Genomic DNA, 15,481 nt, shown 5'->3' with positions numbered 1-15,481 from the left:
TCTAAACTAAAAACAATACAAAGACATGGTACTTGTTTCACCTTATGAACATTTTTCCCCCCAAATATACGCTCATTCCAAATTTGATACCTGTAAGACGTTACAACCATGTTGGGACGATAGGGTGTTTACCACTGTGTTACATCAGCTTTCCTTTTAATAGCACTTAATCATTTGGGGACTGAAGACATTGATTGCTTCTGTTTTGAAAGGATGTTTTCTGCCCTTCTTCAGCTGCACAAGAGTGTGGGACTTTCGTTGTTGCATTGTGTGCTTCATAATGCGTCATGCCTTTTCATTGGGAAACAGTTCTGGATAGCAAGCAGCCAGTCTAGCACCAATGTTCTCTATGCAGCGATACTGTTTTAGCGCATGCAGAATGTGGCATGATGTCTTGTTAAGACAAGCATGGACGTCCCAGAAAAAAAGACGTCGTCCATAAGTCAGCATTTGTTGCTCCAAAATGTGCAAATATTTTTGTGTTAAATGTATCTTCACAGATTTGCTTGTTACAAATCCATGGACACAAAAACACCCACATATCAGGACAGACTCTGGCTTTATGCTGGTAACAGTTTAGATGGTTCTTTTCTTCTTTTTGTCATGGATATCATCATTTCCATAAACAATCTGAAATACGAGCTTGTCAGAACACAGTACACGCTTACACTCTGCAAGTCCAAAGAAGTCTGCAGCATTTCTGGATATTGTTGACATACTGCTTCCAATGCGCATAGTAGTTTGAACTTGTATTAGTGGAGGAAGTGTTTACTCCCAAGCCCATGTTATGATATCCATTATCCATCACAGTTTTTAATGCAGTGCTGTCTGACTGACTGATCGAAGGTCATGTGGTCAAGTTTTTCTAACCTTGCCCTTCATATACAGATATTTCCCTGGACTCCCTGCATCGTTTGCTGAAGATATGCACTTAGGAGTGCGAAACAGATAAAATCTTTTGCATGTTGAGGAATGTTGTTCTTAAACTGTTAGATTATTGGCTACTGCATTTTTAAAGGTTTAGGCCTTTCCTGGATCCCTTTTATAACCAAGCATAACTGCACTGTCCGTTTAAGATGTTTTTTGAACATTTCAGTGTTCCTAGTCTTAAATTATCCCTGTCCCAGCATTTTTTTAATATATTGCAGGCATCAATTTCAGACTAGGCATATATTTATATGAAACAATGAAGCTGATGAGGAAAAAAATAACATTGTTTTTGTATCATCTTTGTATTGTATTTGATTTAGTCAGAGTGGATTTACAAATCACTGCTTTCTGTATTTTTTACCTAAATTTCATATACACACAACTTTGGAACTGAGATTTGTAATAAGAATCTCAGTAAACAATTCTGCCAAGGACTGTGGCTTACAATATGCTATGGTTGCTTAGCAACATAATCAATTATTTGAAAAGGTAATAAGACAATGGTTTTAAATATCTCAGTTGATGTGTGTGTTGCTTGTATATGGAGTATTTTACAGCTTAAAACATGCCTCAGCCAATCAGATTTTAGAAGCGCAACTATCTGTTTTATAATGAAGGTTTGCTTATTGCAACACATCCCTTCAGTCTTTTGTATTTTAATGAGAATCCAGCAAATAGAGTCAGCAGCTCCAGCGAACAATATTTAAGAAGCCATCCCAGTAAAGGTTTTAAGAGAGTAATCAAATTATGCAGAGGAGGCAATGAGTTTGTTTCCCGGCATGAGGCCAAGGCTGAGTGTGCGTTAGGAGGCGGCGGGTTTAATTAAGCAGGACTGTGTCTTCTAGAGGAAAAACCCTGAAGTTCAGACACAGGATGATTCACACGTTAGATCTGCAGCTGTGGTATTAGCACACAGAGCATCAACATCCAACAAAACAAGGTCTGACACCCAAGGTTCAACAAAACAGCATCATGCTTTAGAAGCACTGACTATAATAAAATCTGCTATTCATCCCTAGAAACATTTACCCAGGTGTTTGCAATGTTAAAGTGATCTGACGTGTCGAGTACACCGAATCTTGTCCTCGGAAATACCAAATTATGGCAATAATAATTTGCGCTGGTCTTTGTGACATTTGTGTGACATTTGAAAGTGTCGGTGGCACTGGCAAGCCGCGGAAGAGGATGTTAGGAAGCTGCTTCATCTAATGCTCATGGCAGAGATCTGCACTCAAAGTCAGAAAACCTTATTCAGTGCCAACTAGGACACAAGAGGGGCCATGTCTGTCCATAGCCTGACCTCACTGGATGCTTGCACATATGATTCAGTGAATGAAATCATAGCTAGTGTGTTATTTTCTTTAATAAAATAAGCTGAATCATTTTTAAAAATCTGAAAATACTTTCAGTGTTCCAGGAAGACACACTTTTGTTTAATTCCTTAGTGTTACTGCCTTATGGGCTGCCAGCTGGCAAACTACTGTTAGCTAAGTAGGCTTTGAAGATCAATAAATAAACTTCACACAGTACTTAGAGCAGGGGTCAGCAGGGCTGGTGTCAAGTGCAGTTTGGTGATTTCTCTGCCCAAACTCACCTGATTCAACTTCTATGCTAACAGCCAAGTTTAGTTGTTTATATTTAAGTGTCTGAGTAGGGGAAACACATCATGCTTTCAGTACCAGCTGGTCCACCACTTCTGACCTAGTCAGGCAGCTGTGTTCTGGTGTCCATGTTAGGCTAAGGCTAACCTCAAAAAACTAGCCAGCCATTTCTTAATGCCCACAGCTTTGAAAAAAAGAGTGGACTACTTATATATGCAAAGGACTAGACAGCAGGAGGTGATTAAGGGTTTGCTTATTTCAAATGTGACAAACATCTCTGGCTCAGCCATTCGGCCAGATGGGCTAATGTAAACGTTGCACTGACAATGAAAAGCTACAGAGCTACTTTGAAACCAACAACTGGAGGCAACAGACGGACTACACAAACACTGATATGTAACACATCAGTTTCTGCGAGAACAGCTGTATTTCAACCACAGCACAGGTACAATACAACAATGATAAACCATGATTTTCAGCTGAACGTAAATAGCTTCAGACTGAAAAGGAGGCAGCATTCAGGAGTGGGGCCAGGCTGGATACAGGCCGGAGAAAGAGATTAAAGCAGCAAAGAAAAAACTCAGAAAAGTAAGAAAAACTCTGGGGCAGGACAGTGTCTCCCCATCCACTCTAAAGCACTGCTATGATTAACTAGCACCAATTTTCAGGAACCTCAACAAATCACGAACATTGCTCTGTTCCCACGTGCTTCAAAACCTCAACCATCATTCCTGTTCACAAGAAATAAACATTACTGGACTTAATGAATACAGGCTCTAACAGATCTAACTGGATCTAACAGAGCTAACAGATCTGATGATGTGGTCAACGTGGCCCTGCTCTTCAGCATCTCAACAGTCCTGGAATCTACGCTAGAGTTCTGTTTGTTGACTTCAGCTCTGCTTTCAGCACCATAGTACCAGAGCTGCTGCTGGTCAAACTGTACCAGCTGGCTGTGCCAGATCCCACCAGGCAGTGGATCATGGATTTTTTTTTTTATTTAAAAAAAAAAAAAAAAAAAAAAAAAAAAAAAAAAAAGGCAGACAGTAGGACCCATAGACACTCAGTATTGGAGTTTCACAAGGTTGCGTGCTTCTCACCCTTTCTGTTCAGTCTGTACAGCAACGACTGTGGGAACCAGCTACGAAGATCCTAAGTTCTACAGACAACACCACCCAACAGTGATGAGTCTGCCTACAAAAAGGAAGTATGGTGATGATGTCCTGGTGCTGCACCCTCCACCTGCTGCTGACCATGCAGAAGACTGTAGAGACAGTGGTGGATTTCAGGTGCAACCCTCTGTGTTCCCACCCCCTTAACGCCAATGGCTCTGTGGTTTTGACTGTTGAGTCACTCAGGTTCATAGGCGCCATCGTACCCAGGGAGCCGGAGTGAGAGAGGAACAGTCTCTATTACCAAGAACGCGTTAGAGAACATTCTTCTTGAGAGAGCTGAAGAAATTATACCTGCCCCAGAGTCTGACAGTCCAGTTCTACACAGCGGGGAGTTTTTCAACTTCACAAACAGATTCTTCACACTTTAACAATTTTTTTTAAGAACAATCTACTGAAAGGTTCTTTAGGGAACCAAAAGTGGCTAAGGCATCGCTACAAAGAACCATGCAAGTTCATGGGAGGAGGTGCTTTCTTGTTTAAGCAATATCATATCATATAATGAACATTTATGGTGTTTTCATTCAACATTTATTTCGCTGTCTGTCTTCCAGATGTTTCTTGCTGTGATAAAATCCTTCAATAATTGAATCAAGTAATTGTTCTGGGTGCCCACATGACCTTTGTGATTGAAACACATTATAACCCTGCCATCCTTGAAGCTCCCCTGCACTTCCAGCATGTGAGGCTGTTCCTCAAACAGCAGTGTATTGTGAGCTCAGTAGAGTTCAGGGAAATCTAAAGATGATGGTTTTTTTTCAGCTGATAAGATATGTGGCCTTCCAACATCTGGTGAGCCTGCAGCGAATGCATGCCATCTCTGTAAGCTGCTGAAATCCCTTTCCGTAATATCCCAGCCGTACATGAGTAGTTAAATTTAGCCCAGGGGTTGTAAATATCAAATAAACGGAAGTAGGCTTACTGATTTTGGATCAGTTTTTATGACTCTGACATGTGAATAGGATTGTTTTAACATAGTAGTTCAAGCAAATCTCATTCACAGAGCAGAGCACCTAATCCTAGATCAGTACATCTGACACTCGACATATTGTTCCAGGAGTACTGTGCCTCTAATGGATCATGTCAACGTTTCGATACATTTCCCTCTGTTAGTGAATATATATCACTGCGTGTAGCAGATTAAGCCGTTAAGAGGCATAGAATGAATTGATGTAGACATGCAAATTAAAGATAAGTGTTAAAAAAATCTTTAATTATATTTGCATATGGTTCACCGTTACTTATCACATGCTTATGTTCTCAAAATTAAATATATCCATCAACTGCATTAAGTTCGACTAATGATGAAGATTATGATAGCTAATCACAATACCAATGGCCTGTTATGACATTGGGGTTTTAAACGCATCTGATTTAATGGAATGATCTGGTAGATGAATTTAATTGAGGATCAGTCAATTTCCATTTCAGAGAAGATGCAGCTTCTAGTTGACTTGATAATTTAAAGTCATAATGAATATATTCCTCCCCCTGCAGCTCACTGGCCTTAAAAAAAAATTCACAATGAAAATAGGCTAGTCCACCCATGTTTTAATATCTTAACAAGAACATGATGAGAAGCATACTATTAAGCCCGTTCATGTATATTTATATCATTAAGGAAACCCCAACAGTGCACTCTAATTATTAAAGTTGCACGCCATGTACTGCAGCCAAGCTTCATCTGAAAATAAGCTTGTTAATTTCTGATTTCCTTTCAAACATTGAGAAAAATTAGCTCTTTAATGAGAACAGTGTTCTACACTGTGGATGTGGGGATGATTTTCTGGAATCAGAAAGGGCCAGCCTTGCTACCCTACTGACATGGTCTAAATCTAGGGCAACAGCTTGTTTTAAGTCTTAAGTGGTGTATTGTATTTAAATTATTTGACATAGTAAAAGAATGAAGGCCAAAACAATTAAGCTCATGTGCTATGGCCTGTGCACTCTAAAGTGATCAGTTACTGGTCTGTAAGGTAAAACGAAGACCACCGTTCATTTAATTTCCAGCCAAAATGGCAGTTAGGTACCATTATATTCCCTACACACTTCAGCACAGGGTGTTGGTTTAGGGAACTGCAGTTGATAAATGCCTTTATTCAAAATGTCCTGCAGCCTCATAATCAAATGTGTTTTCAAGTGACCTGCAAAGACTGATGGATAAACTTTCCTTTAGCTTCCCATGAAGTGATCAACTATTGTTCACTACTCCCTATACAGTTTGAAGTTTCCTTTAAATGGAACCTTTTTTTTTTAACTTTATAACCTATTATTTGGAATCACCCTTAAACATCTGAATACCCTGTGCAGTACATGTTGCAGAGTGACTGAATTGCAACTTAACTTTCAGTTTCTGCAGGGAAAAATTTCAACACCTCCAAGGTTCGGTCTTAGAAGTCAGGGACTTTTTATGCTTCTCATGAGCTGAGTAATCCAAAACAAATTCATTCAGTGATGTTAAGGTCTGGACTCTGGTGGCCAGTCCATTGTTCTGAGAACACCAGCAGCTTATTTGTTCCTTTTTGTTTTTTTCCTTTTCTCAGTACAGTTGTATGCAAAGGTTCAGACACTCCTGGTTAAATTACAGTAGTTGTTTTTCTAGAAAATAAGGTAAAGCATCCTCTACAGAGTGACGCTTCGCATTTTAATAGACATTTATTGTTAAAAAAAGAAAACATTGCCTGAACAAAGGGTATAGTACTTTATATTTAAATATATATAAACTATTTCTATTCTGTTTTATTTTTTCCTTCAAATAATAAACTCAGCAAATAGAAATTGTGCACCAACATTTGCAAAAAAAAAAAAGCCATATTAAAGTGTGTTCCCTGTAAAGAATGTGTTAACTGTTCAAACTTTTGCAAAAGACTGTAATGGCTTATTGATGACTCACCTGAGGGGGACAGTTTTAGTGGTCTGCCAGGTCTTGCACACTTGTGCACATCTTTTAACCTGTTTGGGAAACTCAGGTTTTCCACTTATTTTCACCTGACTTTCCTCTTCCCTGCAAGTGGATTATCTTATATCTAAACTCCTCAGAAATGAAGAACTTGTACTTCTTGACTGGAAATCAATTAAATAAAGGGTGTTTTTTTTCACAGTACTGTATATAAAGCATTTTATATTAAGCACTACATTGTACACAAAAGAGAAATACAAATTCTGCAGCATTCATTGTGAATGTTAATGTCCTCTCTCATTCTGCTTTGCCTTTCCTCCAGATAACCAGTCCATGGCTTCCCAGACTGCAGTCAGCATCCGTATTCTGGATGTGAATGACAACCCGCCTGAGCTGGCCACCCCTTACGAAACTAAAATCTGTGAGGATGCAAAACCTGGCCAGGTGAGATAAAGCCTCCAGGCTTATTTATTTATATTTTACCTTTTCATTTTTTGAAAGCCACTGATGATCATGAATATTGCTGGACGGCAGAGGCAGATACTGTCATGTCTGTATTTCAAAGCAGAAACTAAGATGTCATTTCCTACAGAAATAGTAAATTGCCTGTTTTGCGCCCATCGCTGTCAATTTCACACCATTCCACGGATAATATCTCTGCATGACTGATTGGACGTCATTGACATACTTGATACTATTGGCTCCCTACATTGATAAAGCTGTCAGCTTTGAAAGGAGAAATGCCTGTCTGTGGAAATCGCAGGCATTTTGATGATGAAAGACAGAACACGTCATGCAACGACACTAAGGCAGCTGGGACCACGGTTGATGTTTATCAGTCGGCGAGTCTTTGAAGAATATCAGGTGTTTTGGAGCGTCCGATGATAAAGTGGTCAGATGTTAATTGCACTGTGAAATCACCCCAAGTATGGCACACATGGTGCACAGCCAAATGTCTTTTCCCAAAAGCTCAACATGAGCCATCTGATGTGATCTAGCTGGGCTAATGTGGTTTGATCTGACTTCCACATCCATCCTCCCATGGTTTGGGGTAGGTCTGAGATCTAAACGTTTTAAGGAGGGCTTCAGTGGTCTGTGCTTTTGACCCTTTGAGCGTTCTGAAGTTGGGTGGGGGTGGTGGTGGTGGGGATCAGAAGCAAACCTCAGCAATCAGTTTGTGTCAGTTTTAGTACAAACCCAATTCTTTTTCCTTTTTTGTCAGAATTGTTTCATTATTGCTTTGCTCCTACTTTGGACCTTTTTCAATTGGAAAGAATGATCTGTCTGACACTTTGTTCCAAAGGCAATTTATAAACTCCTTTTTTCACAACTCTGAAAGGGGTACATGTGCTGAAAGCTCCTCTCAGATATTTCTCAAAAAGATATATTTTTGGCAGTGCCAGAATTTTTAGTGTTTACAGGAGTGCTGATACATTTTTTTTTTTTTGGGGGGGGGGGGGTTATACCTATCGCTGTTGTAGAGGCAATATGTGGAAATAGGGGGTAACAGTCACTGGCCCATAATCTGTGTGTTGAAATCATAAATTACATTTCAATATTGGAGTACACATAAGGCTTGCTGTCACCGCCACTCGAGACTTTACACCTACTTTGTTTTGTGCAGACCTATCTAAGTTTTTCAGTTTGACAGGTGTTGGCATTCAGTTGTGACCTGACTGCTTTATTTACAGTTTGAATTCAACCAATCAGTCATAAAGAAGAGGAGATGGAGTGAGATCAATTTTTTTTTTTTTAACTGTGACAGTACTTAAGACATTAAACATCTTTATCTTTTAGACAACACAATGAGTGTGATAATTTTTTATCAAAATATAAATGAGCGTTAGATCTGGGTTTTATTCTGTGATGGACTTGTGAAAGCTAAATCAAACATGGGCTGTTTCATGGAGGCAAAGGGAACATTTTTCAGAAGGTGCTAACAGGAGTACTGAACGATTTTCAGGGCGTGCTTGAGCACCCTCCTCAGGACCATTTTAGTGAATTAGACAAAACATGCATCTCCTTGTGGCACAACATCTCAATAAAGCACATTACTATCATTATTGCTTCATTTTCGACATTGTGTTATAGATATTGGTATCATGCATAAAATAATATACATAATATCATTTAGAACTATATATTAAAACCAAATAAAATAAACCAGATTCAGGTTCAATAATAGCTGCATGGGGAAGGGAAAAAAAAGCTGAAATGTGTCCTCAGTCGCTCTACAAACTTTTAAATGAGGCCAATGAAATTGAATCCCTTAAAAGTACACCTAAAGTGATTATCTTCGCAGAGCTAATTTAAAAGTTTTAGATGTGAAAAGTCAGATATTTTTTTAAAAGTTGATTCATCTTTTCTTTGGCAAGGCTGCACATTCTCAAGGTCACTGTGGGGTGATCTGTAACTGATCACCATGACTGTTTCAGTATCAGCATTCTTCTGCATTTTTCATTATGGGAGGTCAAAGCTCTTATGCAATATGTACAATAACCTCCTTTTTCAAACGCACCCTATCATTAAGGTGTGATATCTCTCATTCTCTGTCAACAGCTTCAGGCACAGTGGGACCCAATTACCATCTGTAGAGCAGGGGCATGATTAAGAAAATAAAAGGATTACTTTAAAACAAGGCTTCCATGCTGGAAGCTACATTTATATGTGTAATGAGGCTTAGGCCTCCCTCTCCATCTAGAGACAATTAGCTAAGCGCTAAGTGCTAACTACCTCTCACTACTTCTGAGCTAGCTCATCTTGAATGAATATTACTCCTCCATGCCCAGTATCAGCATATTAACCTTCAGCTGATTATCACAGAGAGTAGAGTTATAAAGCTGAAATATTCATTGGCTTTATATTCCAGGTGGGACACACTGCTGTTCTGAGCTTGCAAGCTATAGAAGCGCAGAGTTCATGCTGTACACTCTTAAAGAAAAAGCTCAAAATGCAAGCATTGAGATACTTCAGTACGTCTGTAACATTCTTGTTGCCAGAAATCATAGATTCAAAGTAAAATTGTAAAGAAATGGCTCTATTGGAGTCTTCTCTGGATATTAGAAGTGACATTTTTGTATTATCTTTTAGTAATAGGGGTGCACAACAATATCGGAATCATGATGGAAGCAGCAGATATTTGCTTAAAAACAATTATCAACATCAAATTTAAAATTTAACCAGTTTTTCAAACCAATATCTGAGAATCGATTTACTGTTACTGGAGGAGCAAAAAGTTTTGAAGAGCAAGGATAACTAATTGTTATATTACTGGTGGTCGCCTTATTTTTGTGAATTTTAAAGAGGATTGAGGCTCACAACACAGCAATTACAGAAGGAAACTGGCCAGTAATACAGGTTTCCATTTTCGTGAAATAGCATAGTTAGCCTTGCAGTGTTAACATGGTTCTGCAGACCGCAAGATTTATGATTATGACAAGATTTATGAGACTATCAAGAGCCTTTTATAGACAAGTGTCTAAATGGAGTTGTAGAAGTGATCAGGTTTTCTGTTTGGTAGGTTGGAAACAACAGGTTTTTTTTCCCTGTGAAAGACTCAAAAACATGTCCTTTCAGCACTGCTATTTGCTGAACAGCAGTCAGTTGTGTTAAATGTATTTTCTTCATGGTAGTACAGAACATAGAAGACAACAAAAAAAATGTTCCTGAATGAGTTTTTGAGGCATTTTTTGAGCCTGTGCTCCATTGTTAGATACTCTTTTATTTATTTATTTTTCCTCCCCAGGGTGTCCCTTGACAATAGAAGGGCTAAATGAGGAGTGCTGTTGTGGGGTCAAGCGTGTTAACACAGACAGTGCAGTACTGGCTGTTATGCTCTTACTGGATTTTTCCACTTTTGTTCGAAGTTGTTTATCGACATAGCTTTGCTAGAAGTACAGACTGACTTTCGAGATACAGTTGACCGTTTAACCTCTCCCGAACTTATGTACTGGATATTACATACTGAATTTTATTGCTGTAAGGAAACCTAACATACATGCTCTGAAGCACTGCAGCTGGACGTCAGAGAAACTACTTCTTGTTAGAACCATTCATCATTCAATTGACAGTCAAAATGGCCATTAAATACAAGTTGATCAAGTTACAAGTCATAATTTTTCAGATGTTTTGGAGATTAGCTATAACATGCATATATACTTGCATAAAGAACGTGACCTGATTGGAAAAGGCCGCTTAAGCCCATGTTCCGCTCCGGCTGCTTTTTAATTTTGGAACTGCCCATTACTTTATTTCAAACATTCCTTTATTGGCCATAAGGAAAACCTGAGATGACTGACAGTCAAGAGGTACGAGATTTCCTACTGTTCACATCTTCCCAGCCACAAAGAAGTGCAAAAAACAGAAAGCTGTCAACCAAGACGAAGTGGTGCCACCATTACCCTCTCAAGGTGATGCTGTTTTAGCTGAAATTCATGCAGACAGCTCATGGCTGGGGTCCATTAATAGTTGCTTGGATGCGATTGAGGGGCATTTAGATACTAACAACCTCTTCAGTACAAGCTAGTCTGGCTAACTTATCAGGGAAAGTAGTATCAAATGAATCCTGATTAACGGAAGCAGAAAACAGGATATCTGCTGTAGAAGATGTCACTTCCGCAGGGGAATCAACTAATTTCCATGGAAAAGAGTTTACAACAAATACAGGCTAAGCTCAACGACTTAGAGAGCCGGGGACAGTGGAAAAATGTCAAAACAGTCGGACTTCCTGAGAAAGCAGAAGGGTCAGAGCCCTTAGCTAAATTTCTGTGTTCAATGTTTCCAAGATGGCTGGACTTTATACTGGGCTACAGGTTTGAAATTGAGCGAGCGCACAGGTCGCTCGCGCCATTTCGATCTGAGCATGGCCCTCCATGTAGTGTGCTGGTGCAATTTCTCTGGTACCTGGACAAGTAGGCTGTCCTTCAAGCTGCAATGAAGGAATGTGACGTGATGTACAATGGCAACCACATGCGATTTTATCAGGATCTTTCAGCAGAGGTCCTGAGAAAGCAACAGGAATTCAAGGAGATGGGAAAAACTTTCTCCAGCCAAAAGATGATCCATGGATTTGCTTACCCAGCCAAGCTACGATGCTTATAACAAGAAGATCCACCTGTTTGACTCCTGCAGTTGCAAAGGATTTTCTGGACAGTACTGAGAGCGATAAGTAGCTTGTCTGAAATACAACCAATCTGCTGTGTTAATTAAAGGTATGTATAGATGTGGTGGGAGGTAGTCTATTTTTCTTTCTCAGCTCTCCCTTTGTTGCAACTACATATTTGTTTTAATGCAGGAATAAATAAATAAAAAAAAGGAGAGAGCTGGTTAAAGTTTGGTTAAAATGATTGTTGCAACTGGAGTGGTGTTTGCCAATCTCCCTTTTTTTATAGCTCTGTATTCTTATTTCTTTTGAGTTTTAAAATATTTTTGTTTGCTTTTTGCACTCTATGGCTCTGGTGACCTAGTCCTATTTGGAATGCCCTTTCAATTGGGGAGAGGGCTTGGGGTTGGTAGGTGGGATACATGTAAATGTTGTTGCTGTTGTTTTGTGTTTTTAAATGCTTCAAGAATGGCACTTGTCAGTGGTTTAACAGGTTGCATTTTTGCAGGGTTTTTTTCCAACATATTTTTCTTTAAATACAGATATGAACAGTTTATGTAGATGTATCACCTGGAATGTGAAGGGGCTAGAGCACATTATTAAAAAGAAGAAGATATTAACCTTTCTTTAAAAAGAGGGAGCATCAGTGGCTATGCTTCAAGAAACACATCTATCTGAAATTGGACATTTGAAATTTAAGAGACTGGGTGGGTCTAGTTTATTTTGCATCATGCAACTAATCACAAAAACGGGGTACGGCTATACTGATTGACAAGCATTTGCCATTTACTCTTGAAAAACAGATTAAGGACCCAGAAGGTAGATATATTTTAATTTCAGGCTTTATGTTGGGACAATATTTTTCTATAATCAAACGCGCCAAATGAGAATTGCCCTAAATTCATTTCAGACATGATTTTATTATTTAACCAAAATTGTAAGGGTGTAGCGATTTTAGCTGGGGACTTCATCTGCATTTTGGATCAAACTCTAGATAGCTCCTCTTCTGCAATAAGTAACACCAGATCAACCTCTGTGTTTAAGGAGATGTCCAATAAATCTGGTTTGGTAGACATCTGGAGAGAATTGAATCCACGGCATAGAGATTATACATTTTATTCCAATTTACACAAATCATACTCACGTATTGATTATATTTTTATTCCTAATAATTATATCCATCTAGCAGAATTCCACAAGATTGGCTCCATCGTTCTCTCTGATCATGCACCTGTGTATGTGCACATGAATCTAGTTACTACTATAAATAAAAGTAACATCTGAAAGTTCAACTCTTCTCAATAACACAGCTTTTTGTAGCCTGGCACGGCAGTGGATCCGTAATTTTTGGATAATAAACATTCTTTTGTATCCCCCTGCCATTTTATGGGATGCGGCCAAGGCCTCATATGGGGTCATATTATATTTGAGATTGAACTCTTTCTGACTAAGCATCATGAGTAGAAAGGCTTGATTTCAAAAGTTTATGCCATGTTATCTGATGAATGTTTGTCTTCTTTTGCAAATTTTAAAGGTATCTGGGAAAGAGACCTTGGGGAGTCTACTGATCAGGATGTCTGGCTTTCTATCTGTTCAAATTTATACCCTAAGTGCACTTCAATTAATATACACAAACTCAATTTTAAGTTTATTAATAGACTTTATCTTTTACCTTTGCATTCACATAGAATATTTCCAGAAAGATCTTACTTATTTTTCAAGTTTCAATTACATAAAGATACTTTTATTCACTCTTTCTGGACCTGCAATAAGATTAAAACATTTTGGGAAGGGGTGCATTCAGTTATACAAGAAATCCTTAATATAGAATTTACGTTATGCGCTAAATTATATTTACTCTATGGCCAGTTCAAAGATACACTTCACTATAATGCTAGACAGATATTTATTTTGCTGGTTTATATTGCAAAAAATAAATGCTACTTCTCTGGTCTTAAGTCCCCTCTCAATCTGTGGTTTTCTTAAATAACCTCTATACTTGGGAAGTTAACTTGATTTAAACCAAAAGACAGAAAATATTTTGGCAAATATGGTTTCCTCTCTGGAATTATATTAATAATGTATCTTAATTTTGTACTTATCCATGTGTCTTTTTTTGTGGTTGTATAATCATCCATAGATTCTCCACTCATATGGCCCCTCTGTGTTTCCAAATCCATTTGTATCTGTAGATACAAATATCTTAAAAACATACTGTAATAATGTAATAAATAAGACAATCTAAAAAAATAAAAAATAAAAGAAGCAGAAAGTCAAAGAAAAGTACATATAAATGCAGAAATTTAAGAAACTGGATTTTGAAAAATGATTAATCATTCCTAACAACCATGCAAGATCTGGTAGACACCAAAACTGTCCCAACAGATAAACAGCATCTAAAGCTTTTATCTAGAGAAGACCAAATCAAGCTGCTTCAGATCTGAAAAAAGTGAAGGTGTTTCTGTCCATCCTTCCACTGTGAGAAGACAACTCCACACCATGGATCTGAAAGGATGTATACCGGTAAAGAAGTCCACAGTAAGAAAAGAAAATAGACAAAAAAAATCAAACAAAAAAGCTGCTAGTGTTCTAAGAACAATGGACTGACCGCCACAGAGTCCAGACCAACTACCAAGACTGAGGGGTGGAAAAATATCCCTACATGTTTCTTTGAAAAACTGAAATTACTAAAAAAGAATGAAAGCTGAAATAAAGGCAAAGAGTGGACACACACTGAGAAATATATTATACATAAGTTGGAGGTGTTTTGTAATGTTCTGTTAAATAGGTTACTGCTATTTAATGTCCGTTTTGACTAGAAATTAAATAAACGTAGGGTGGTCTCTGACATCTGTACAGTACTGTACATCCTGTTTTTGTCAGCCCAGTGCTGCTGGATTTCTAGTTTCTCAACTATTGTGAGCAGACCTGCTCTTGTTAAATTAGGAAGGCTGTGTTTTGAATTATCTCGTGGTCCTTCTGTTTACTCTAAGCTTCTGCAGCATATTTATTGCTGAATGTTCTGTGTTTACCAGGCATGCCTGTGAGAGGGTGGATATAGGAAACATGGGTCCCACACAGATCTGAGCAAATACACTGATCTTCAGCTCATTATATTCAGAATGACAGGCACGTTTTTGATGTGATCATGGGATCTGCACGGTCTGCATAATTTGAAGAAACTGAGAATCCATGTCAAACTGAGAAATTCATTTCTGTGTGCGAGTTTTTTCCTTAATTCAGCATCATATCAAGCAATGAGCTATGAATTCAGCAGAGAACTTGTTGATCTTGCATTCTTTAATCCTTGATGTTTAGGTTCATCAGGATTATTTCCGAGGCTTATTAAAGGGCAGTTTTTTTTGTTTTGTTTTTTAATTATCTGAATAATCAAATGGTCAAGATGTAAACAAACCCATTGAAAGAGATTTGCTGTGAAATATTGCGTTTTACAGAAACTTGCAGAGTCAGAATTGTTCGCAGTGATGGTGATAGGAACCAGACATCTGAAGAATTGAATGACAAAGTTCTCGTACAAGTACGAACATAAAATGGTTACAAATAAATTGTCTGACTCCCAAAACATTGTTTAAAAGTAATTCATGGCAGAGAAGTACATGGAGGGTGTTATAAGGCAAAATATACATTAAAGAAAATGTATTTAAAATCTCAAAGAAGGTCCACAAGTCATTTCTGATGGTAAATAAAATGGCCATTGTAGACATCACAGCTCCTGGTTCCTATAAAATTAAGAAAAAGGTTTTAAATTTGCTTATGT

General features: G+C 38.2%; 1 protein-coding gene across 2 annotated transcripts in view; it reads left to right on the top strand.

The window, feature by feature from the left end:
- The window catches only part of LOC108431838 (cadherin-22), a 237,705-nt gene that overhangs the window by 184,664 nt on the left and 37,560 nt on the right, over positions 1–15,481 (top strand). For both annotated transcript variants that reach the window (XM_017705251.2, XM_017705252.2), the window contains exon 10: positions 6,925–7,046. In XM_017705251.2, coding sequence (XP_017560740.1) covers positions 6,925–7,046 — 122 coding nt within the window. The remainder of the gene's footprint in view (positions 1–6,924; positions 7,047–15,481) is intronic.

This window comes from Pygocentrus nattereri, chromosome 26 (assembly GCF_015220715.1).
Source record: "Pygocentrus nattereri isolate fPygNat1 chromosome 26, fPygNat1.pri, whole genome shotgun sequence".
Taxonomy (NCBI): Eukaryota; Metazoa; Chordata; class Actinopteri; order Characiformes; family Serrasalmidae; genus Pygocentrus; species Pygocentrus nattereri.
This window is presented reverse-complemented; position numbering and strand designations above follow the sequence as displayed.